This window comes from Electrona antarctica, assembly GCF_951216825.1.
Source record: "Electrona antarctica genome assembly, contig: scaffold_655, whole genome shotgun sequence".
NCBI lineage: Eukaryota > Metazoa > Chordata > Actinopteri > Myctophiformes > Myctophidae > Electrona > Electrona antarctica.
Window position 1 is genome coordinate 1 of NW_027637051.1, and position 25,133 is coordinate 25,133.

Here is a 25,133-nt window from a genome sequence, read left to right on the forward strand (position 1 = left end):
TGACCAATCACTGGGCCGCTTACATGGGTAGGTTACCTCACTGACCAATCACTGGGCCGCTTACATGGGTAGGTTCCTGACCAATCACTGGGCAGCTTACATGGGTAGGTTCACTGACCAATCACTGGGCCGCTTACATGGGTAGGTTCACTGACCAATCACTGGGCAGCTTACATGGGTAGGTTCACTGACCAATCACTGGGCAGCTTACATGGGTAGGTTCACTGACCAATCACTGGGCAGCTTACATGGGTAGGTTCACTGACCAATCACTGGGCAGCTTACATGGGTAGGTTCACTGACCAATCACTGGGCCGCTTACATGGGTAGGTTCACTGACCAATCACTGGGCCGCTTACATGGGTAGGTTCACTGACCAATCACTGGGACCGCTTACATGGGTAGGTTCACTGACCAATATCTGGCCGCTTACATGGGTAGGTTCACTGACCAATCACTGGGCCGCTTACATGGGTAGGTTCACTGACCAATCACTGGGCCGCTTACATGGGTAGGTTACCTCACTGACCAATCACTGGGCAGCTTACATGGGTAGGTTCACTGACCCAATCACTGGGCCGCTTACATGGGTAGGTTCACTGACCAATCACTGGGCCGTTACATGGGTAGGTTCACTGACCAATCACTGGGCAGCTTACATGGGTAGGTTACCTCACTGACCAATCACTGGGCTGCTTAGCGCCTTATCCAAGACGCTTTACATAGATATTTTGATTAGGCGATTTTTCGGGACGATTTTTTCTTTTGCAAAATATTAGCCCAATTAAACTGTAAAGTGTGAGCAACGTGTGAATCAATTTGGGCCAGCAAAGTAGTAACAGCGGCCGGGTGGAAATCCCCCCGTTATAATGGTATGCTCCCAGAGTCCCCGCACGTAGCATCGGGGAACGGCCAGAGTAAAGGCTGGGACCGAGCCGACTGCCGAGGGAGGCTACTGTACTGTAGCCTACATGCATTTACGCTCCGGAGTCCAGACCCATGCAGTTTAATAATATACAGTCACAACAGAATGCACACTGCTGTCTCGTGTCTCATCACAATCCCAATGTGCCACCCGTGAAGTCGGGGGGGAAATAAAAAACAGGCTGCTAGTGTTAGTGTAGGGTCGGGGATCGTTAGCTTAGCGCGTAGCTACTGATTCAACCCACTGATTGAACTTCATCTCCGCCTGTAATCTAGGTTATTTTTGTATTGACAACGTGAACGAACCCCGACACCAGCGCTGCAAAAATAGACAGAACGGCGCTGCAAAAACAGGCAGGACGCGATGCCTTGAGAGCTTGTGGATCAGCCGCAGCAGCATGGGGGGCCGGCGCTCCGAGGGGAGGGAGGCAAGACTTCTCCGGGAAGGAGGAGAAGTTACTAGGGCAGGCTACATGTTGCTGCGGCTAATAACACTGTCACCAGCCAGTGGTTGTGATGTTAGCTTGGCTTGCAGCTGCTTGTCCGTTCCAACTTCACTCCATCTCCACCTGTAACTTATTTCTTATTTTGTTACCCTGGCTGCGCAGCTGCGCTGCAAAAATAGACGGATCTACAAGCTCTCAACGCGTAGCAAACGGCGCTGCAAAAACAGGCAGGTCGCGGCGCCTTGAGAGCTTGTAGATCTGGCTTTTTTGCGACCTGTAGTGAGCTGTTCTCACTTTACTTTTATGACACGAATATATCGTCCATCGGCGATTTTTGGACAGACGATGGGCGATTGAAAAAGATTGGCATATCGCCCAACCTTACTGTGCATTACATTCACCCATTCACACACACATTCATACACCTTTACATAGAATGTGCATTACATTCACCCATTCACACACACATTCACCCATTCACACACACATTCACCCATTCACACACACATTCACCCATTCACACACACATTCACACACCTTTACATAGACTGTGCATTACATTCACCCATTCACACACACACATTCACACACCTTTACATAAACTGTGCATTACATTCACCCATTCACACACACATACACACCTTTACATAGACTGTGCATTACATTCACCCATTCACACACACATTCACACACCTTTACATAGATGGTGCATTACATTCACCCATTCACACACACATTCACACACCTTTACATAGACTGTGTGTGCATTACATTCACCCATTCACACACACATTCACACACCTTTACATAGACTGTGCATTACATTCACCCATTCACACACACATTCACACACCTTTACATAGACTGCATTACATTCACCCATTCACACACACATTCACACACCTTTACATAGACTGTGCATTACATTCACCCATTCACACACACATTCACACACCTTTACATAGACTGTGCATTACATTCACCCATTCACACACACACACACATTCACACACCTTTACATAGATTGTGCATTACATTCACCCATTCACACACACACATTCACACACCTTTACATAGATGGTGCATTACATTCACCCATTCACACACACATTCACACACCTTTACATAGACTGTGCATTACATTCACCCATTCACACACACATTCACACACCTTTACATAGATTGTGCATTACATTCACCCATTCACACACACACATTCACACACACATTCACACACCTTTACATAGATGGTGCATTACATTCACCCATTCACACACACATTCACACACCTTTACATAGATGGTGCATTACATTCACCCATTCACACACACATTCATACACCTTTACATAGACTGCATTACATTCACCCATTCACACACACATTCATACACCTTTACATAGACTGTGCATTACATTCACCCATTCACACACACATTCATACACCGATTGCGGCGGAAGCCATGCAAGGCACCAACCAGCACATCGGGAGCAATTAGGGGTTCAGTGTCTTGCACAAGGACACTTCGACATGTAGACAGGAGGAGCCGGGATTCGAACCGCCGACCCATGGATCATTGGACGACCTGCTCTACCTCCTGAACCACAGTTTATATTATGTAAAGACGGGAGACGACAACACATCCTGAACAGAACCAGTATGTTTTACTAGAGCCTCAAATACAGAACTTTAATAACAGAACCAGTATGTTTTACTAGAGCCTCAAATACAGAACTTTAATAACAGAACCAGTATGTTTTACTAGAGCCTCAAATACAGAACTTTAATAACAGAACCAGTATGTTTTACTAGAGCCTCAAATACAGAACTTTAATAACAGAACCAGTATGTTTTACTAGAGCCTCAAATACAGAACTTTAATAACAAGAACCAGTATGTTTTACTAGAGCCTCAAATACAGAACTTTAATAACAGAACCAGTATGTTTTACTAGAGCCTCAAATACAGAACTTTAATAACAAGAACCAGTATGTTTTACTAGAGCCTCAAATACAGAACTTTAATAACGGAACCAGTATGTTTTACTAGAGCCTCAAATACAGAACTTTAATAACGGAACCAGTATGTTTTACTAGAGCCTCAAATACAGAACTTTAATAACGGAACCAGTATGTTTTACTAGAGCCTCAAATACAGAACTTTAATAACAGAACCAGTATGTTTTACTAGAGCCTCAAATACAGAACTTTAATAACAGAACCAGTATGTTTTACTAGAGCCTCAAATACAGAACTTTAATAACAGAACCAGTATGTTTTACTAGAGCCTCAAATACAGAACTTTAATAACAGAACCAGTATGTTTTACTAGAGCCTCAAATACAGAACTTTAATAACAGAACCAGTATGTTTTACTAGAGCCTCAAATACAGAACTTTAATAACAGAACCAGTATGTTTTACTAGAGCCTCAAATACAGAACTTTAATAACAGAACCAGTATGTTTTACTAGAGCCTCAAATACAGAACTTTAATAACAGAACCAGTATGTTTTACTAGAGCCTCAAATACAGAACTTTAATAACGGAACCAGTATGTTTTACTAGAGCCTCAAATACAGAACTTTAATAACAGAACCAGTATGTTTTACTAGAGCCTCAAATACAGAACTTTAATAACGGAACCAGTATGTTTTACTAGAGCCTCAAATACAGAACTTTAATAACAGAACCAGTATGTTTTACTAGAGCCTCAAATACAGAACTTTAATAACAGACGGAAGGCAGTTGAACATTTTACCAATAAAATAATATTAACCCATTTTGACCTGAGATCAGATATCAATATGTCTTCTACATCCTGACAGTTTTCTGAAAAAGCTATGTTTCTATGTTCTTCGATTTTTCAAAAATAGCAGACCTACAAGCCACTCGGTGGCGCGTTTTGAGCTTGTAGATCTGCTATTTTTCAATAGCTAAAGCATAACATGATGCTATAAACTGTTAATGGTTAATGTGTGTACCGTCACTTTGAAAGCGCCATTTTGTTTACCCGGGCAGCGTATCTAGACGTTTAGTCTCCCATGGGAGAGAATCCTGAGGTTGAACATAAAAGTTTGGGATCTTTGCAGCTTTCAAAGGTGTGTGTGTGTGTGTGTGTGTGTGTGTGTGTGTGTGTGTGTGTGTGTGTGTGTGTGTGTGTGTGTGTGTGTGTGTGTGTGTGTGTGTGTGTGTGTGTGTGTGTGTGTGTGTGTGTGTGTGTGTGTGTGTGTGTGTGTGTGTGTGTGTGTGTGTGTGCAGGACACATCGAGGTGGTCAAGCTGCTGGCCTCTCACGGAGCAGAGGTGTCGTGTAAGGACAAGAAGTCGTACACTCCTCTGCACGCTGCTGCCTCTAGTGGAATGATCGGGGTGGTGAAATACCTGCTGGACCTGGGGGTGGACGTAAGACACGCACGCACGCAAGACACGCACACACACATGTGTCTCTGTCAGTGGTGCTCAACCTTTTTCATGTCAAGGACCCCAAACATGCCCAATTCAACTGAAAGTAGTACATAGAGCTCATCTTAGTAAAGCCAGGGTGGCTGAGATGTATCCTACACACACACACACACACACACACACACACACACACACACACACACACACACACACACACACACACACACACACACACACACACACACACACACACACACACACACACACAGGTCTTGTCCCCAGCTACAGACACATGCACATCACACACACATGTATTGGTCTTGTCCCCAGCTACAGACACATGCACATCACACACACATGTATTGGTCTTGTCCCCAGCTACAGACACATGCACATCACACACACACACAGGTCTTGTCCCCAGCTACAGACACATGCACATCACACACACATGTATTGGTCTTGTCCCCAGCTACAGACACATGCACATCACACACGCATGTATTGGTCTTGTCCCCAGCTACAGACACATGCACATCACACACACACACAGGTCTTGTCCCCAGCTATAGACACATGCACATCACACACACATGTATTGATCTTGTCCCCAGCAAAGAACCAAAACACGTTTTTCACTGAACTATTCTATATTCTGGGTGAACAGACATCGTTATTATGATCTTATTGTGAAACATACCTGTTTTAAGTCGATTTCCTTTTATTTTGTGATTTGAGCCAAATGCTTTTATTTTGAAGGGAGTTTTGTGTGACATAGCTCCCTGCGCACCAGGAAGAGGAAGGATAGGACATAGGGTGCGTTCGGAAATGCGCACCGGGGAATGTGGTCAGTTTGTTGAGTGTGGTGGGCGGTGACGTCACAGAGTGCGTTCAGTGTGCCTTATTTACGAACGACCACAGCTGTGACGCATTCACACCGAACGACCCCAGCTTCAGGGTAGGGTCGCAAAGTGCGGGCCCTCGGCCCACCCGGTGCAGCGCACTGGACTTTGGAACGACAACGCACCGAGTGCACTGAATAAACAAACGACAAGAGAGCACACCAGTGTGTTCAGGGAGAGAGCACACCAGTGTGTTCAGGGAGAGAGAGCACACCAGTGTGTTCAGGGAGAGAGAGCACACCAGTGTGTTCAGGGAGAGAGAGCACACCAGTGTGTTCAGGGAGAGAGAGCACACCAGTGTGTTCAGGGAGAGAGAGCACACCAGTGTGTTCAGGGAGAGAGAGCACACCAGTGTGTTCAGGGAGAGAGCACACCAGTGTGTTCAGGGAGAGAGAGCACACCAGTGTGTTCAGGGAGAGAGAGCACACCAGTGTGTTCAGGGAGAGAGCACACCAGTGTGTTCAGGGAGAGAGCACACCAGTGTGTTCAGGGAGAGAGAGCACACCAGTGTGTTCAGGGAGAGAGAGCACACCAGTGTGTTCAGGGAGAGAGAGCACACCAGTGTGTTCAGGGAGAGAGAGCACACCAGTGTGTTCAGGGAGAGAGAGCACACCAGTGTGTTCAGGGAGAGAGCACACCAGTGTGTTCAGGGAGAGAGCACACCAGTGTGTTCAGGGAGAGAGAGCACACCAGTGTGTTCAGGGAGAGAGAGCACACCAGTGTGTTCAGGGAGAGAGAGCACACCAGTGTGTTCAGGGAGAGAGAGCACACCAGTGTGTTCAGGGAGAGAGAGCACACCAGTGTGTTCAGGGAGAGAGAGCACACCAGTGTGTTCAGGGAGAGAGCACACCAGTGTGTTCAGGGAGAGAGCACACCAGTGTGTTCTAGGGCTGTCCCCGACTAAGGATTTGTATAGTCGAAATTAATATGAATAAATTTGCTGTTAGTCGACTGATAGTCGACTGAACACCCCCCTGCACCCCCCCCCCCAAAAAAAAAAACAACACATTTGCATTAAGGTTGGGCGATAAGCTCTCAAGGCGCCGCATCCTGCCTGTTTTTGCAGCGCCGTTCGCTACGCGTTGAGAGCTTGTAGATCAGTCTATTTTTGCAGCGCAGCTGCGCAGCCAGGGTAACAAAATAAAAAATAAGTTACAGGTGGAGATGAAGTGAAGTTGGAACGGACAAGCAGCTGCACAAGCTAACATCACAACCACTGGCTGGTGACAGTGTTGTTAGCCGCAGCAACATGTAGCCTGCCCTGGTAACTTCTCCTCCTCCCCGGAGAACTCTTGCCTCCCCGCACCGTCGGGGAGGCTGATCCACAAGCTCTCAATGCATCGCGTCCTGCCTGTTTTTGCAGCGCCGTTCGCTACGCGTTGAGAGCTTGTAGATCTGTCTATTTTTGCAGTGCTGGTGTCGGGGTTCGTTCACGTTGTCAATAAAAAAATAACCTAGATTACAGGCGGAGATGAAGTTCAATCAGTGGGTTGAATCAGTAGCTACGCGCTAAGCTAACGATCCCCGACCCTACACTAACACTAGCAGCCTGTTTTTTATTTCCCCCCCGACTTCACGGGTGGCGCATTGGGATTGTGATGAGACACGAGACAGCAGTGTGCATTCTGTTGTGACTGTATATTATTAAACTGCATGGGTCTGGACTCCAGAGCATAAACAACATGTAGGCTACAGTACAGTAGCCTCCCTCGGCTCGGTCCCTCCCAGCCTTTTTTACTCTGGCTGCCAGAGTGTTCCCCGATGCTGCGGTGCGGGGACTGGGAGCATACCATTATAACGGAGGGGTTTTCCACCCGGCCCAAAAAAAAAAATTCGTCCCGACTGTTTTTTTTTTTTTTTTTTTTTTTGGTGAACATCGACTGAGAGGTTGTCAGTCGACTGAGACCCGTTCCGATCGATTAGTCGACTATTTGACTAATCGAGGTCAGCCCTAGTGTTTTCAGGGAGAGAGCACACTAGTGTGTTCAGGGAGAGAGCACACCAGTGTGTTCAGGGAGAGAGAGCACACCAGTGTGTTCAGGGAGAGAGAGCACACCAGTGTGTTCAGGGAGAGAGAGCACACCAGTGTGTTCAGGGAGAGAGCACACCAGTGTGTTCAGGGAGAGAGCACACCAGTGTGTTCAGGGAGAGAGCACACCAGTGTGTTCAGGGAGAGAGCACACCAGTGTGTTCAGGGAGAGAGAGCGCACCAGTGTGTTCAGGGAGAGAGAGCACACCAGTGTGTTCAGGGAGAGAGAGCACACCAGTGTGTTCAGGGAGAGAGCACACCAGTGTGTTCAGGGAGAGAGAGCACACCAGTGTGTTCAGGGAGAGAGAGCACACCAGTGTGTTCAGGGAGAGAGAGCACACCAGTGTGTTCAGGGAGAGAGAGCACACCAGTGTGTTCAGGGAGAGAGCACACCAGTGTGTTCAGGGAGAGAGAGCACACCAGTGTGTTCAGGGAGAGAGAGCACACCAGTGTGTTCAGGGAGAGAGAGCACACCAGTGTGTTCAGGGAGAGAGCACACCAGTGTGTTCAGGGAGAGAGAGCACACCAGTGTGTTCAGGGAGAGAGCACACCAGTGTGTTCAGGGAGAGAGCACACCAGTGTGTTCAGGGAGAGAGAGCACACCAGTGTGTTCAGGGAGAGAGAGCACACCAGTGTGTTCAGGGAGAGAGAGCACACCAGTGTGTTCAGGGAGAGAGAGCACACCAGTGTGTTCAGGGAGAGAGCACACCAGTGTGTTCAGGGAGAGAGCACACCAGTGTGTTCAGGGAGAGAGAGCACACCAGTGTGTTCAGGGAGAGAGAGCACACCAGTGTGTTCAGGGAGAGAGAGCACACCAGTGTGTTCAGGGAGAGAGAGCACACCAGTGTGTTCAGGGAGAGAGAGCACACCAGTGTGTTCAGGGAGAGAGAGCACACCAGTGTGTTCAGGGAGAGAGAGCACACCAGTGTGTTCAGGGAGAGAGCACACCAGTGTGTTCAGGGAGAGAGCACACCAGTGTGTTCAGGGAGAGAGCACACCAGTGTGTTCAGGGAGAGAGAGCACACCAGTGTGTTCAGGGAGAGAGAGCACACCAGTGTGTTCAGGGAGAGAGCACACCAGTGTGTTCAGGGTGCATTACGAACGCACCCATAATAACCAGAGAGAGAGGAAGAGGCGCGTGTTTTGCTGCTGCTACAAAGCAAACATTTTACCGTTTGTATTTGGAGACATTCAATGATTGTTTTATCACCCCCTGAAGAGGCATACGTTCTTACGGTGGTTTATGGACTTAAATAAATTCCCTACCATCATATTATTATTATTATTATTATTATTATCAGTACAAGTCTTGACCTTCTTTCGGCGGGGACCGCTACACCCCCAGCTACAGACACATGCCCATCACACACACAAGAAAAATGGGTGACTTTATGTGCAAAGATTTTCTTGTCAGATGTGCTGCTTAAAATGTCCCCAATAAAAAAAACATTTTCAAGACTTTTCAAAAGCTGCTTGTAGATCTGCTATTTTTCAATATATAATAAGTATATAATAGTATATAAAATGGGTCCCATTTTTACAGTCTTTGGTATGACCCGGCCGGGGAATCGAACCCCCGACCTCCCAGTTTCAGGGCGGACACTCTAACCACAAGGCCACTGTCCTCTCTCTCTCTGTGTCTATACATCGCTTATGACTCTCGCCCATGACTCTCCTCTCTCTCTCTCTCTCCCCAGATCAACGAGCCCAACGCCTTCGGGAACACGCCCCTCCACGTGGCGTGCTACAACGCCCCTGACTCTCTCTCTCTCTCTCTCCCCAGATCAACGAGCCCAACGCCTTCGGGAACACGCCCCTCCACGTGGCGTGCTACAACGGGCAGGACGTGGTGGTCAACGAGCTGATGGAGTGCGGCGCTCACGTCAACCAGGTCAACGAGAAGGGCTTCGCTCCGCTGCACTTTACCTCGGCCTCCCGCCAGGGGGCGCTGTGTCTGGAGCTGCTGGTCTGCAACGGAGCCGACGTCAACATCAAGGTGAGACCCCTGCCCCTCCCCCCTCCTCCCACCAGGGGGCGCTGACATTAACATCAAGGTGAGACCCCTCCCCCCCCACCAGGGGGAGCTGCTACCATACCACTGATATTGTAGGTCGACCGAGGTTCCACTCATATGGTAGATAATTTACAATTTAGGCATTTAGCAGACGCTCTTAATCCAAAGCGATTTACATGAACCCAGTTAGGCAGTGTTGTACCCGAACGCGTTCATATTGTGGCTGAACGTGAACTGAACGTACTGTAATTCAGTGAACTGAACGTACTGTAATTCTGCTTGATGAACTGAACGGACTGTAATTCAGTGAACTGAACGTACTGTCATTCTGCTTGATGAACGTCATTGTGAACGCGTTCATTCTGGCGTGTGTGAACGTCACTTAATCTCACGTTCAACTTCGTTCATCCGAAGTTGAACGAAGGGATCGTGCGATCCCTAAACAGGCCTTCATATCTAGCGGAAAACCCACCAATAAATCCTAATCCGACACAAATTAACTAATCTTTCTCAGCCGTAGTACAATTTCACTGGAGCGCGCAGCGCGCAACTGGAGCGCGCAGCGCGCAACTGGAGCGCGCAGTCGCGTCCGCACCGCGTTGTGAGCTTGCAGATCAGCTATTTTCAACACTCGGATATAGACACGCAGGCTGTGAGAAACGAGAAACATTCAGAAACTTTTGCCTTCACAATAAAAGCGTTGGGCTTTATTAATGATAAAGCTGAGGAAAACAAAAACAATCCTCGGGAGCTCTGGAAGCTACTCAACAACCAACTAGGCTGCGGTCAGAAACTGAAAACCAGGTTTTCAAACATAAACATTAAAGCGAACGACACTCTCATCACTGACAAGCTTGATGTGGCCAACTACTTGAACATCTTCTTTACAAACATAGCAACAACTCTGGTTAACAATCTGCCCTCCCACTCTGGGCTCTTTGGTGTAGAGCACATTAAAACCTTCTACAGAAACCTAGGTGTTTGTAAAGACGATTTTAAACTAGTTATGGTAACAACTGATGAGGTACTTAAGAAACTGAGTGCCCTCCAACCCCACAAGGCCATGACAACATTCCCTCCAAATTTCTCAGAGACTCAGCCATCTCTATAGCTCCAATCATCACCCACATAGTGAACCTCTCCAACAGGGACAGGTCCCCCAAGATTTCAAACTGGCCAAAGTAACCCCCTTGCACAAGAAAGGGAGTAAATTAGACCCCGGCAACTACCGCCCTATTTCTATTCTAAGCTCCATCTCGAAAGTGATGGAAAAAATGGTCTATGAACAGGTTGAAAAGTATCTTGCCACTAATAAATTAATGTACGAGTTTATTCAGCATCACTGGGAGCCTGTAGATGGTCTATATTCAGCATCACTGGGAGCCTGTAGATGGTCTATATTCAGCATCACTAGGAGCCTGTAGATGGTCTATATTCAGCATCACTAGGAGCCTGTAGATGGTCTATATTCAGCATCACTAGGAGCCTGTAGATGGTCTATATTCAGCATCACTAGGAGCCTGTAGATGGTCTATATTCAGCATCACTAGGAGCCTGTAGATGGTCTATATTCAGCATCACTAGGAGCCTGTAGATGGTCTATATTCAGCATCACTAGGAGCCTGTAGATGGTCTATATTCAGCATCACTAGGAGCCTGTAGATGGTCTATATTCAGCATCACTGGGAGCCTGTAGATGGTCTATATTCAGCATCACTAGGAGCCTGTAGATGGTCTATATTCAGCATCACTAGGAGCCTGTAGATGGTCTATATTCAGCATCACTGGGAGCCTGTAGATGGTCTATATTCAGCATCACTAGGAGCCTGTAGATGGTCTATATTCAGCATCACTAGGAGCCTGTAGATGGTCTATATTCAGCATCACTAGGAGCCTGTAGATGGTCTATATTCAGCATCACTGGGAGCCTGTAGATGGTCTATATTCAGCATCACTAGGAGCCTGTAGATGGTCTATATTCAGCATCACTGGGAGCCTGTAGATGGTCTATATTCAGCATCACTAGGAGCCTGTAGATGGTCTATATTCAGCATCACTGGGAGCCTGTAGATGGTCTATATTCAGCATCACTGGGAGCCTGTAGATGGTCTATATTCAGCATCACTGGGAGCCTGTAGATGGTCTATATTCAGCATCACTAGGAGCCTGTAGATGGTCTATATTCAGCATCACTAGGAGCCTGTAGATGGTCTATATTCAGCATCACTAGGAGCCTGTAGATGGTCTATATTCAGCATCACTGGGAGCCTGTAGATGGTCTATATTCAGCATCACTAGGAGCCTGTAGATGGTCTATATTCAGCATCACTGGGAGCCTGTAGATGGTCTATATTCAGCATCACTAGGAGCCTGTAGATGATCTATATTCAGCATCACTGGGAGCCTGTAGATGGTCTATATTCAGCATCACTGGGAGCCTGTAGATGGTCTATATTCAGCATCACTAGGAGCCTGTAGATGATCTATATTCAGCATCACTGGGAGCCTGTAGATGGTCTATATTCAGCATCACTGGGAGCCTGTAGATGGTCTATATTCAGCATCACTGGGAGCCTGTAGATGGTCTATATTCAGCATCACTAGGAGCCTGTAGATGGTCTATATTCAGCATCACTAGGAGCCTGTAGATGGTCTATATTCAGCATCACTGGGAGCCTGTAGATGGTCTATATTCAGCATCACTAGGAGCCTGTAGATGGTCTATATTCAGCATCACTGGGAGCCTGTAGATGGTCTATATTCAGCATCACTGGGAGCCTGTAGATGGTCTATATTCAGCATCACTAGGAGCCTGTAGATGGTCTATATTCAGCATCACTGGGAGCCTGTAGATGGTCTATATTCAGCATCACTAGGAGCCTGTAGATGGTCTATATTCAGCATCACTAGGAGCCTGTAGATGGTCTATATTCAGCATCACTAGGAGCCTGTAGATGGTCTATATTCAGCATCACTAGGAGCCTGTAGATGGTCTATATTCAGCATCACTAGGAGCCTGTAGATGGTCTATATTCAGCATCACTAGGAGCCTGTAGATGGTCTATATTCAGCATCACTGGGAGCCTGTAGATGGTCTATATTCAGCATCACTAGGAGCCTGTAGATGGTCTATATTCATTATCACTAGGAGCCTGTAGATGGTCTATATTCAGCATCACTAGGAGCCTGTAGATGGTCTATATTCAGCATCACTAGGAGCCTGTAGATGGTCTATATTCAGCATCACTGGGAGCCTGTAGATGGTCTATATTCAGCATCACTGGGAGCCTGTAGATGGTCTATATTCAGCATCACTGGGAGCCTGTAGATGGTCTATATTCAGCATCACTGGGAGCCTGTAGATGGTCTATATTCAGCATCACTGGGAGCCTGTAGATGGTCTATATTCAGCATCACTGGGAGCCTGTAGATGGTCTATATTCAGCATCACTAGGAGCCTGTAGATGGTCTATATTCAGCATCACTAGGAGCCTGTAGATGGTCTATATTCAGCATCACTAGGAGCCTGTAGATGGTCTATATTCAGCATCACTAGGAGCCTGTAGATGGTCTATATTCAGCATCACTAGGAGCCTGTAGATGGTCTATATTCAGCATCACTAGGAGCCTGTAGATGGTCTATATTCAGCATCACTAGGAGCCTGTAGATGGTCTATATTCAGCATCACTGGGAGCCTGTAGATGGTCTATATTCAGCATCACTGGGAGCCTGTAGATGGTCTATATTCAGCATCACTAGGAGCCTGTAGATGGTCTATATTCAGCATCACTGGGAGCCTGTAGATGGTCTATATTCAGCATCACTGGGAGCCTGTAGATGGTCTATATTCAGCATCACTGGGAGCCTGTAGATGGTCTATATTCAGCATCACTGGGAGCCTGTAGATGGTCTATATTCAGCATCACTGGGAGCCTGTAGATGGTCTATATTCAGCATCACTAGGAGCCTGTAGATGGTCTATATTCAGCATCACTAGGAGCCTGTAGATGGTCTATATTCAGCATCACTGGGAGCCTGTAGATGGTCTATATTCAGCATCACTAGGAGCCTGTAGATGGTCTATATTCAGCATCACTAGGAGCCTGTAGATGGTCTATATTCAGCATCACTGGGAGCCTGTAGATGGTCTATATTCAGCATCACTAGGAGCCTGTAGATGGTCTATATTCAGCATCACTAGGAGCCTGTAGATGGTCTATATTCAGCATCACTAGGAGCCTGTAGATGGTCTATATTCAGCATCACTAGGAGCCTGTAGATAGTCTATATTCAGCATCACTAGGAGCCTGTAGATGGTCTATATTCAGCATCACTAGGAGCCTGTAGATGGTCTATATTCAGCATCACTGGGAGCCTGTAGATGGTCTATATTCAGCATCACTGGGAGCCTGTAGATGGTCTATATTCAGCATCACTGGGAGCCTGTAGATGGTCTATATTCAGCATCACTGGGAGCCTGTAGATGGTCTATATTCAGCATCACTAGGAGCCTGTAGATGGTCTATATTCAGCATCACTAGGAGCCTGTAGATGGTCTATATTCAGCATCACTAGGAGCCTGTAGATGGTCTATATTCAGCATCACTAGGAGCCTGTAGATGGTCTATATTCAGCATCACTGGGAGCCTGTAGATGGTCTATATTCAGCATCACTGGGAGCCTGTAGATGGTCTATATTCAGCATCACTGGGAGCCTGTAGATGGTCTATATTCAGCATCACTGGGAGCCTGTAGATGGTCTATATTCAGCATCACTAGGAGCCTGTAGATGGTCTATATTCAGCATCACTAGGAGCCTGTAGATGGTCTATATTCAGCATCACTAGGAGCCTGTAGATGGTCTATATTCAGCATCACTGGGAGCCTGTAGATGGTCTATATTCAGCATCACTAGGAGCCTGTAGATGGTCTATATTCAGCATCACTAGGAGCCTGTAGATGGTCTATATTCAGCATCACTAGGAGCCTGTAGATGGTCTATATTCAGCATCACTAGGAGCCTGTAGATGGTCTATATTCAGCATCACTGGGAGCCTGTAGATGATCTATATTCAGCATCACTGGGAGCCTGTAGATGGTCTATATTCAGCATCACTAGGAGCCTGTAGATGGTCTATATTCAGCATCACTAGGAGCCTGTAGATGGTCTATATTCAGCATCACTAGGAGCCTGTAGATGGTCTATATTCAGCATCACTGGAGCCTGTAGATGGTCTATATTCAGCATCACTGGGAGCCTGTAGATGGTCTATATTCAGCATCACTGGGAGCCTGTAGATGGTCTATATTCAGCATCACTGGGAGCCTGTAGATGGTCTATATTCAGCATCACTAGGAGCCTGTAGATGGTCTATATTCAGCATCACTAGGAGCCTGTAGATGGTCTATATTCAGCATCACTAGGAGCCTGTAGATGGTCTATATTCAGCATCACTAGGAGCCTGTAGATGGTCTATATTCAGCATCACTAGGAGCCTGTAGATGGTCTATATTCAGCATCACTAGGAGCCTGTAGATGGTCTATATTCAGCATCACTGGGAGCCTGTAGATGGTCTATATTCAGCATCACTAGGAGCCTGTAGATGGTCTATATTCAGCATCACTGGGAGCCTGTAGATGGTCTATATTCAGCATCACTGGGAGCCTGTAGATGGTCTATATTCAGCATCACTAGGAGCCTGTAGATGGTCTATATTCAGCATCACTAGGAGCCTGTAGATGGTCTATATTCAGCATCACTAGGAGCCTGTAGATGGTCTATATTCAGCATCACTAGGAGCCTGTAGATGGTCTATATTCAGCATCACTAGGAGCCTGTAGATGGTCTATATTCAGCATCACTGGGAGCCTGTAGATGGTCTATATTCAGCATCACTAGGAGCCTGTAGATGGTCTATATTCAGCATCACTAGGAGCCTGTAGATGGTCTATATTCAGCATCACTGGGAGCCTGTAGATGGTCTATATTCAGCATCACTGGGAGCCTGTAGATGGTCTATATTCAGCATCACTGGAGCCTGTAGATGGTCTATATTCAGCATCACTGGGAGCCTGTAGATGGTCTATATTCAGCATCACTAGGAGCCTGTAGATGGTCTATATTCAGCATCACTGGGAGCCTGTAGATGGTCTATATTCAGCATCACTAGGAGCCTGTAGATGGTCTATATTCAGCATCACTAGGAGCCTGTAGATGGTCTATATTCAGCATCACTGGGAGCCTGTAGATGGTCTATATTCAGCATCACTGGAGCCTGTAGATGGTCTATATTCAGCATCACTAGGAGCCTGTAGATGGTCTATATTCAGCATCACTAGGAGCCTGTAGATGGTCTATATTCAGCATCACTGGGAGCCTGTAGATGGTCTATATTCAGCATCACTGGGAGCCTGTAGATGGTCTATATTCAGCATCACTAGGAGCCTGTAGATGGTCTATATTCAGCATCACTAGGAGCCTGTAGATGGTCTATATTCAGCATCACTAGGAGCCTGTAGATGGTCTATATTCAGCATCACTAGGAGCCTGTAGATGGTCTATATTCAGCATCACTGGGAGCCTGTAGATGGTCTATATTCAGCATCACTAGGAGCCTGTAGATGGTCTATATTCAGCATCACTAGGAGCCTGTAGATGGTCTATATTCAGCATCACTAGGAGCCTGTAGATGGTCTATATTCAGCATCACTAGGAGCCTGTAGATGGTCTATATTCAGCATCACTAGGAGCCTGTAGATGGTCTATATTCAGCATCACTGGGAGCCTGTAGATGGTCTATATTCAGCATCACTAGGAGCCTGTAGATGGTCTATATTCAGCATCACTAGGAGCCTGTAGATGGTCTATATTCAGCATCACTGGGAGCCTGTAGATGGTCTATATTCAGCATCACTAGGAGCCTGTAGATGGTCTATATTCAGCATCACTAGGAGCCTGTAGATGGTCTATATTCAGCATCACTGGGAGCCTGTAGATGGTCTATATTCAGCATCACTAGGAGCCTGTAGATGGTCTATATTCAGCATCACTAGGAGCCTGTAGATGGTCTATATTCAGCATCACTGGGAGCCTGTAGATGGTCTATATTCAGCATCACTGGGAGCCTGTAGATGGTCTATATTCAGCATCACTAGGAGCCTGTAGATGGTCTATATTCAGCATCACTAGGAGCCTGTAGATGGTCTATATTCAGCATCACTAGGAGCCTGTAGATGGTCTATATTCAGCATCACTAGGAGCCTGTAGATGGTCTATATTCAGCATCACTAGGAGCCTGTAGATGGTCTATATTCAGCATCACTAGGAGCCTGTAGATGGTCTATATTCAGCATCACTAGGAGCCTGTAGATGGTCTATATTCAGCATCACTAGGAGCCTGTAGATGGTCTATATTCAGCATCACTAGGAGCCTGTAGATGGTCTATATTCAGCATCACTGGGAGCCTGTAGATGGTCTATATTCAGCATCACTAGGAGCCTGTAGATGGTCTATATTCAGCATCACTGGGAGCCTGTAGATGGTCTATATTCAGCATCACTGGGAGCCTGTAGATGGTCTATATTCAGCATCACTGGGAGCCTGTAGATGGTCTATATTCAGCATCACTGGGAGCCTGTAGATGGTCTATATTCAGCATCACTGGGAGCCTGTAGATGGTCTATATTCAGCATCACTAGGAGCCTGTAGATGGTCTATATTCAGCATCACTAGGAGCCTGTAGATGGTCTATATTCAGCATCACTAGGAGCCTGTAGATGGTCTATATTCAGCATCACTGGGAGCCTGTAGATGGTCTATATTCAGCATCACTGGGAGCCTGTAGATGGTCTATATTCAGCATCACTAGGAGCCTGTAGATGGTCTATATTCAGCATCACTAGGAGCCTGTAGATGGTCTATATTCAGCATCACTGGGAGCCTGTAGATGGTCTATATTCAGCATCACTGGGAGCCTGTAGATGATCTATATTCAGCATCACTGGGAGCCTGTAGATGGTCTATATTCAGCATCACTAGGAGCCTGTAGATGGTCTATATTCAGCATCACTAGGAGCCTGTAGATGGTCTATATTCAGCATCACTGGGAGCCTGTAGATGGTCTATATTCAGCATCACTGGGAGCCTGTAGATGATCTATATTCAGCATCACTGGGAGCCTGTAGATGGTCTATATTCAGCATCACTAGGAGCCTGTAGATGGTCTATATTCAGCATCACTAGGAGCCTGTAGATGGTCTATATTCAGCATCACTGGGAGCCTGTAGATGGTCTATATTCAGCATCACTGGGAGCCTGTAGATGATCTATATTCAGCATCACTGGGAGCCTGTAGATGGTCTATATTCAGCATCACTAGGAGCCTGTAGATGGTCTATATTCAGCATCACTGGGAGCCTGTAGATGGTCTATATTCAGCATCACTAGGAGCCTGTAGATGGTCTATATTCAGCATCACTAGGAGCCTGTAGATGGTCTATATTCAGCATCACTGGGAGCCTGTAGATGGTCTATATTCAGCATCACTAGGAGCCTGTAGATGGTCTATATTCAGCATCACTAGGAGCCTGTAGATGGTCTATATTCAGCATCACTGGGAGCCTGTAGATGGTCTATATTCAGCATCACTGGGAGCCTGTAGATGGTCTATATTCAGCATCACTAGGAGCCTGTAGATGATCTATATTCAGCATCACTAGGAGCCTGTAGATGGTCTATATTCAGCATCACTAGGAGCCTGTAGATGGTCTATATTCAGCATCACTAGGAGCCTGTAGATGGTCTATATTCAGCATCACTAGGAGCCTGTAGATGGTCTATATTAATACATGATCATATTGATTAGCCTACCTGACATTGTTGTGCTCACAGCAGGAGCTCATTAAAAGTATTTTCCGTCAGAAAAAACAACAAAATCACTGGGATGATGTCTAAGGTCTGATGTCTAAGGTCTGATGTCTAAGGTCTGATGTCTAAGGTCTGATGTCTAAGGTCTGTTGTCTAAGGTTTGTTGTCTAAGGTCTGATGTCTAAGGTCTGATGTCTAAGGTCTGATGTCTAAGGTCTGATGTCTAAGGTTTGATGTCTAAGGTCTGATGTCTAAGGTCTGATGTCTAAGGTCTGATGTCTAAGGTCTGATGTCTAAGGTCTGATGTTTAAGGTTTGATGTCTAAGGTCTGATGTCTAAGGTTTGTTGTCTAAGGTTTGTTGTCTAAGGTTTGTTGTCTAAGGTTTGTTGTCTAAGGTTTGTTGTCTAAGGTCTGATGTCTAAGGTTTGATGTCTAAGGTCTGATGTCTAAGGTCTGATGTCTAAGGTCTGTTGTCTAAGGTTTGTTGTCTAAGGTCTGATGTCTAAGGTCTGATGTCTAAGGTCTGATGTCTAAGGTCTGTTGTCTAAGGTTTGTTGTCTAAGGTCTGATGTCTAAGGTTTGTTGTCTAAGGTTTGTTGTCTAAGGTTTGTGGACTCTCTTCTCTTCTGTCCGTCCAGAGTAAAGATGGAAAGACTCCGCTCCACATGACAGCCATCCACGGAAGGTTCGCCAGGTCTCAGGCTGTGATAGAGAACGGTGAGTCCCTTTTGAAAACCTCCTAAATGGACTAAAAGAAAATCACACACCGAGGGGGCCAGGCCGGTTCCGGTGTGCCACCCCGCGTCCGAAATGGTTGAGAAATGACAGAGTTACCGTGCGGCGGTCCCTGTACTGTACTGTACTGTACTGTACTGTACTGTACTGTACTGTACTGTACTGTACTGTACTGTACCGAAAGCATCATATATACAGTTAATATGTGCGTGTGTGTTTGTGTGCGTTAGGTTGCGCACAGGTGGTGAAAAACAACCATGTTGTTTCCGTGCTCATACCCAGACACCCAGCCAGCTACCCACCCACCCACCCACACACACACACACACACACACACACACACATAGCTCCGTAAGGGAGTGGTTGCACCACTCAAAAAATCACCATAAACACCCATTCTATCCGTTTCTTTAAATCGCCTGTATCTCCTATTCCTTGTCCCAGATGGCATTTTTGGTCAAAACAAGGTTTATTCCACGGCCCAGAGCCGACGCTGTGAAGCCTTCCACCTCACCGGCTTGGCTCCGTTTGGTACAGAGGACCTGACCACGCACCGTCCAACTTCCTAGTTTATGATCAGTACCGGAAGTATGGAAATGTGGCTTTTCAAAATAAGAGCTAAACTGGGAAAATGCTGGCATGAATTACAGCATAATTTGTCAATAAATGCTAGCACTGTAAGTGTTAACCCATTTTGGGCGGGAACCCGTTTTGGTGTTTTAACTAAGCATTATGTTATACTTTAGCTATTGAAAAATAGCAGATCTATAGCTCTGCTATTTTTGAAAAATCCGAAAAAATGCGGCACAAATCTTTGAATATACCGTAATTCATAAGCCGCTACTTTTTTCCCATGCTTTGAACCCTGCGGCCGATACAACGGTGCGGATAATCTGTGGTTTTTACAGCTAACGGCCACTAGGGGACCTTCTAAATCTATCTCTATGGCACCTGCGGCTTATAGTCCAGCTAACGGCCACTAGGGGACCTTCTAAATCTATCTCTATGGCACCTGCGGCTTATAGTCCAGCTAACGGCCACTAGGGGACCTTCTAAATCTATCTCTATGGCACCTGCGGCTTATAGTCCAGCTAACGGCCACTAGGGGACCTTCTAAATCTATCTCTATGGCACCTGCGGCTTATAGTCCAGCTAACGGCCACTAGGGGACCTTCTAAATCTATCTCTATGGCACCTGCGGCTTATAGTCCAGCTAACGGCCACTAGGGGACCTTCTACATCTATCTCTATGGCACCAGCGGCTTATAGTCCAGCTAACGGCCACTAGGGGACCTTCTAAATCTATCTCTATGGCACCTGCGGCTTATAGTCCAGCTAACGGCCACTAGGGGACCTTCTAAATCTATCTCTATGGCACCTGCGGCTTATAGTCCAGCTAGTACAGCTAACGGCCACTAGGGGACCTTCTAAATCTATCTCTATGGCACCTGCGGCTTATAGTCCAGCTAACGGCCACTAGGGGACCTTCTAAATCTATCTCTATGGCACCTGCGGCTTATAGTCCAGTGGACCTGCGGCTTATAGTCCAGTGGACCTGCGGCTTATAGTCCAGTGCGGCTTGTATATGTACACGTTTGTTTTTTTCCCATAAAATTTAGCTGGTGCGGCTTATATTCAGGTGCTTTATAGTCTTATATTCAGGTGCTTTATAGTCTTATATTCAGGTGCTTTATAGTCTTATATTCAGGTGCTTTATAGTCCTTATATTCAGGTGCTTTATAGTCTTATATTCAGGTGCTTTATAGTCTTATATTCAGGTGCTTTATAGTCTTATATTCAGGTGCTTTATAGTCCTTATATTCAGGTGCTTTATAGTCCTTATATTCAGGTGCTTTATAGTCTTATATTCAGGTGCTTTATAGTCTTATATCCAGGTGCTTTATAGTCTTATATGCAGGTGCTTTATAGTCTTATTCAGGTGCTTTATAGTCTTATATTCAGGTGCTTTATAGTCTTATATTCAGGTGCTTTATAGTCCTTATATTCAGGTGCTTTATAGTCCTTATATTCAGGTGCTTTATAGTCTTATATTCAGGTGCTTTATAGTCTTATATTCAGGTGCTTTATAGTCTTATATTCAGGTGCTTTATAGTCTTATTCAGGTGCTTTATAGTCTTATATTCAGGTGCTTTATAGTCTTATATTGTGTTATCCTCTAGGAGCTGAGATCTGTGAGATCTGATGTTGTGTTCTCTATAGATCTATAGATCTGATGTTGTGTTCTCTATAGATCTATAGATCTGATGTTGTGTTCTCTATAGATCTATATATCTGATGTTGTGTTCTCTATAGATCTATAGATCTGATGTTGTGTTCTCTATAGATCTATAGATCTGATGTTGTGTCCTCTATAGATCTATAGATCTGATGTTGTGTTCTCCTCTATAGATCTATATATCTGATGTTGTGTTCTCTATAGATCTATAGATCTGATGTTGTGTTCTCCTCTATAGATCTATAGATCTGATGTTGTGTTCTCCTCTATAGATCTATAGATCTGATGTTGTGTTCTCCTCTATAGATCTATAGATCTGATGTTGTGTTCTCTATAGATCTATATATCTGATATTGTGTTCTCCTCTATATATCTGTGAGATCTGATGTTGTGTTCTCTATATATCTGTGAGATCTGATGTTGTGTTCTCTATAGATCTGTGAGATCTGATGTTGTGTTCTCCTCTAGGCGCCGAGATCGACTGTGAGGATCTGAACGGGAACACGCCGCTGCACATCGCAGCTCGATACGGCCACGAGCTGCTCATCAACACGCTCATCATCAACGGGGCCGACACCGCCAAGTGAGTTGACCCCCGCTGACCTCTCCTCTCCTCTCCTCTCCTCTCCTCTCCCCTTAAATAGAGAATCTTTCTGCTCCCATCGCAGGTGGTTGATAGGTCCATGTGTGGTCCAGCCCTATGGAATGCATAACTTAACACTTCCTAAGAATAATATGAGCATCAAAGCAATATTTAAATACTTTTTATTAGCATGTAGTCTAGTAGCCAGCCCATAGTGAACCTGGACATGTTGAGTACACCAAGGTTTTATGTTAGAAATGTTGAGTATGGATCCCCAGCATGTAGAAACTGCCGGATGCTAACTTTCATTTGTTGAGCAATTTTCATAATTGGCATAATATGTGACCATACCATTAACAACCTATAGAAGGCAAAATATTAAAAATGTCTTCATGCTTTATGTAGCATGTGACGTGTCAAACTAGGGGGTTTTCATGATGCTGAATCCATTCCAAGCATTAGTTTTGAAAAGAAAACACTCATTGGGCAAAAAACGGCCAATGCCGTCATCACAAATTGATGTCAGCACATTTGGGCAAGTGGGCATGGCCGTTTTAAGCCCAATGAGTGTAAACTAATGCTTGGAATGGATTCAGCATCATGAAAACCCTCTAGTTTGACACGTCACATGCTACATAAAGCATGATGACATTTTTAATATTTTGCCTTCTATAGGTTGTTAATGGTATGGTCACATATTATGCCAATTGTGAAAATTGCTCAACATATGCAAGTTAGCATCCGGCAGTTTCTACATGCTGGGGATCCATACTGAACATTTCTAACATAAACCGTTGGTGTACTCAACATGTCCGGGTTCACTTTTTGGCTACTAGACTAATGTGCATTCCATACATCTCCTTAGGCTGGACCACACATGGACATATGACATCATCAACTTGCGACAGGAGCAGTTCCTATTGAGAGAAAGATTCTCTATTTATGAAAGAAATACAAATATTGAAGGTGTTTTTATTTTTAGTTATAGAGGGCAAGTATAAGGAATATTTAACCCATTTAGGCCTAACGTCGAGAAAAAAAAGAAAGTGCCACATTTTCACGATTTTTCAAAAATAGCAGACCTACAAGCTCTGTAATTGTCTGGCCAGGGATCCTTTTAACCCATTTTGAGCGGGAACCCCTTTTGGTGTTTAGGTGCCCACTCTTCCTGCATTCTTTAGCAATGTGAAATGCCACCAAATCTGTAGTCCTAATCCTTTACCATTTAGAATCTGTAGTCCTAATCCTTTACCATTTAGAATCTGTAGTCCTAATCCTTTACCATTTAGAATCTGTAGTCCTAATCCTTTACCATTTAGATTCTGTAGTCCTAATCCTTTACCATTTAGATTCTGTAGTCCTAATCCTTTACCATTTAGATTCTGTAGTCCTAATCCTTTACCATTTAGAATCTGTAGTCCTAATCCTTTACCATATAGAATCTGTAGTCCTAATCCTTTACCATTTAGAATCTGTAGTCCTAATCCTTTACCATTTAGATTCTGTAGTCCTAATCCTTTACCATTTAGAATCTGTAGTCCTAATCCTTTACCATTTAGAATCTGTAGTCCTAATCCTTTACCATATATAATCTGTAGTCCTAATCCTTTACCATTTAGAATCTGTAGTCCTACTCCTTTACCATTTAGAATCTGTAGTCCTAATCCTTTACCATTTAGATTCTCGTCATATGTCACTGTGAGACAGTGAGACCATAGCAACCTGCTCCCTATGGCAGTCTGTGCCTGTGAGACAGTGAGAGACCAGCAACCTGCTCCCTATGGCAGTCTGTGCCTGTGAGACAGTGAGACCATAGCAACCTGCTCCCTATGGCAGTCTGTGCCTGTGAGACAGTGAGACCATAGCAACCTGCTCCCTATGGCAGTCTGTGCCTGTGAGACAGTGAGACCATAGCAACCTGCTCCCTATGGCAGTCTGTGCCTGTGAGACAGTGAGACCATAGCAACCTGCTCCCTATGGCAGTCTGTGCCTGTGAGACAGTGAGAACATAGCAACCTGCTCCCTATGGCAGTCTGTGCCTGTGAGACAGTGAGACCATAGCAACCTGCTCCCTATGGCAGTCTGTGCCTGTGAGACAGTGAGACCATAGCAACCTGCTCCCTATGGCAGTCTGTGCCTGTGAGACAGTGAGACCATAGCAACCTGCTCCCTATGGCAGTCTGTGCCTGTGAGACAGTGAGACCATAGCAACCTGCTCCCTATGGCAGTCTGTGCCTGTGAGACAGTGAGACCATAGCAACCTGCTCCCTATGGCAGTCTGTGCCTGTGAGACAGTGAGACCATAGCAACCTGCTCCCTATGGCAGTCTGTGCCTGTGAGACAGTGAGACCATAGCAACCTGCTCCCTATGGCAGTCTGTGCCTGTGAGACAGTGAGACCATAGCAACCTGCTCCCTATGGCAGTCTGTGCCTGTGAGACAGTGAGACCATAGCAACCTGCTCCCTATGGCAGTCTGTGCCTGTGAGACAGTGAGACCATAGCAACCTGCTCCCTATGGCAGTCTGCCTGTGAGACAGTGAGACCATAGCAACCTGCTCCCTATGGCAGTCTGTGCCTGTGAGACCATAGCAACCTGCTCCCTATGGCAGTCTGTGCCTGTGAGACAGTGAGACCATAGCAACCTGCTCCCTATGGCAGTCTGTGCCTGTGAGACAGTGAGACCATAGCAACCTGCTCCCTATGGCAGTCTGTGCCTGTGAGACAGTGAGACCATAGCAACCTGCTCCCTATGGCAGTCTGTGCCTGTGAGACAGTGAGACGATAGCAACCTGCTCCCTATGGCAGTCTGTGCCTGTGAGACAGTGAGACCATAGCAACCTGCTCCCTATGGCAGTCTGTGCCTGTGAGACCATAGCAACCTGCTCCCTATGGCAGTCTGTGCCTGTGAGACAGTGAGACCATAGCGACCTGCTCCCTATGGCAGTCTGTGCCTGTGAGACAGTGAGACCATAGCAACCTGCTCCCTATGGCAGT

General features: G+C 45.8%; 1 protein-coding gene across 1 annotated transcript in view; it reads left to right on the forward strand.

The window, feature by feature from the left end:
* Nucleotides 1-645: 645 nt before the first annotated feature.
* LOC306919212 (uncharacterized protein) overlaps nt 646-25,133 on the forward strand; it is a gene marked incomplete at its 3' end in the record, with an annotated part of 54,376 nt that continues 29,888 nt past the window's right edge. The window contains exons 1-5 of the mRNA XM_079532032.1: nt 646-663; nt 4,628-4,770; nt 9,485-9,697; nt 19,224-19,302; nt 22,024-22,138. Of these exons, the coding sequence (XP_079388158.1) occupies nt 660-663; nt 4,628-4,770; nt 9,485-9,697; nt 19,224-19,302; nt 22,024-22,138 (554 nt within the window). The 5' untranslated portion in view covers nt 646-659. The remainder of the gene's footprint in view (nt 664-4,627; nt 4,771-9,484; nt 9,698-19,223; nt 19,303-22,023; nt 22,139-25,133) is intronic.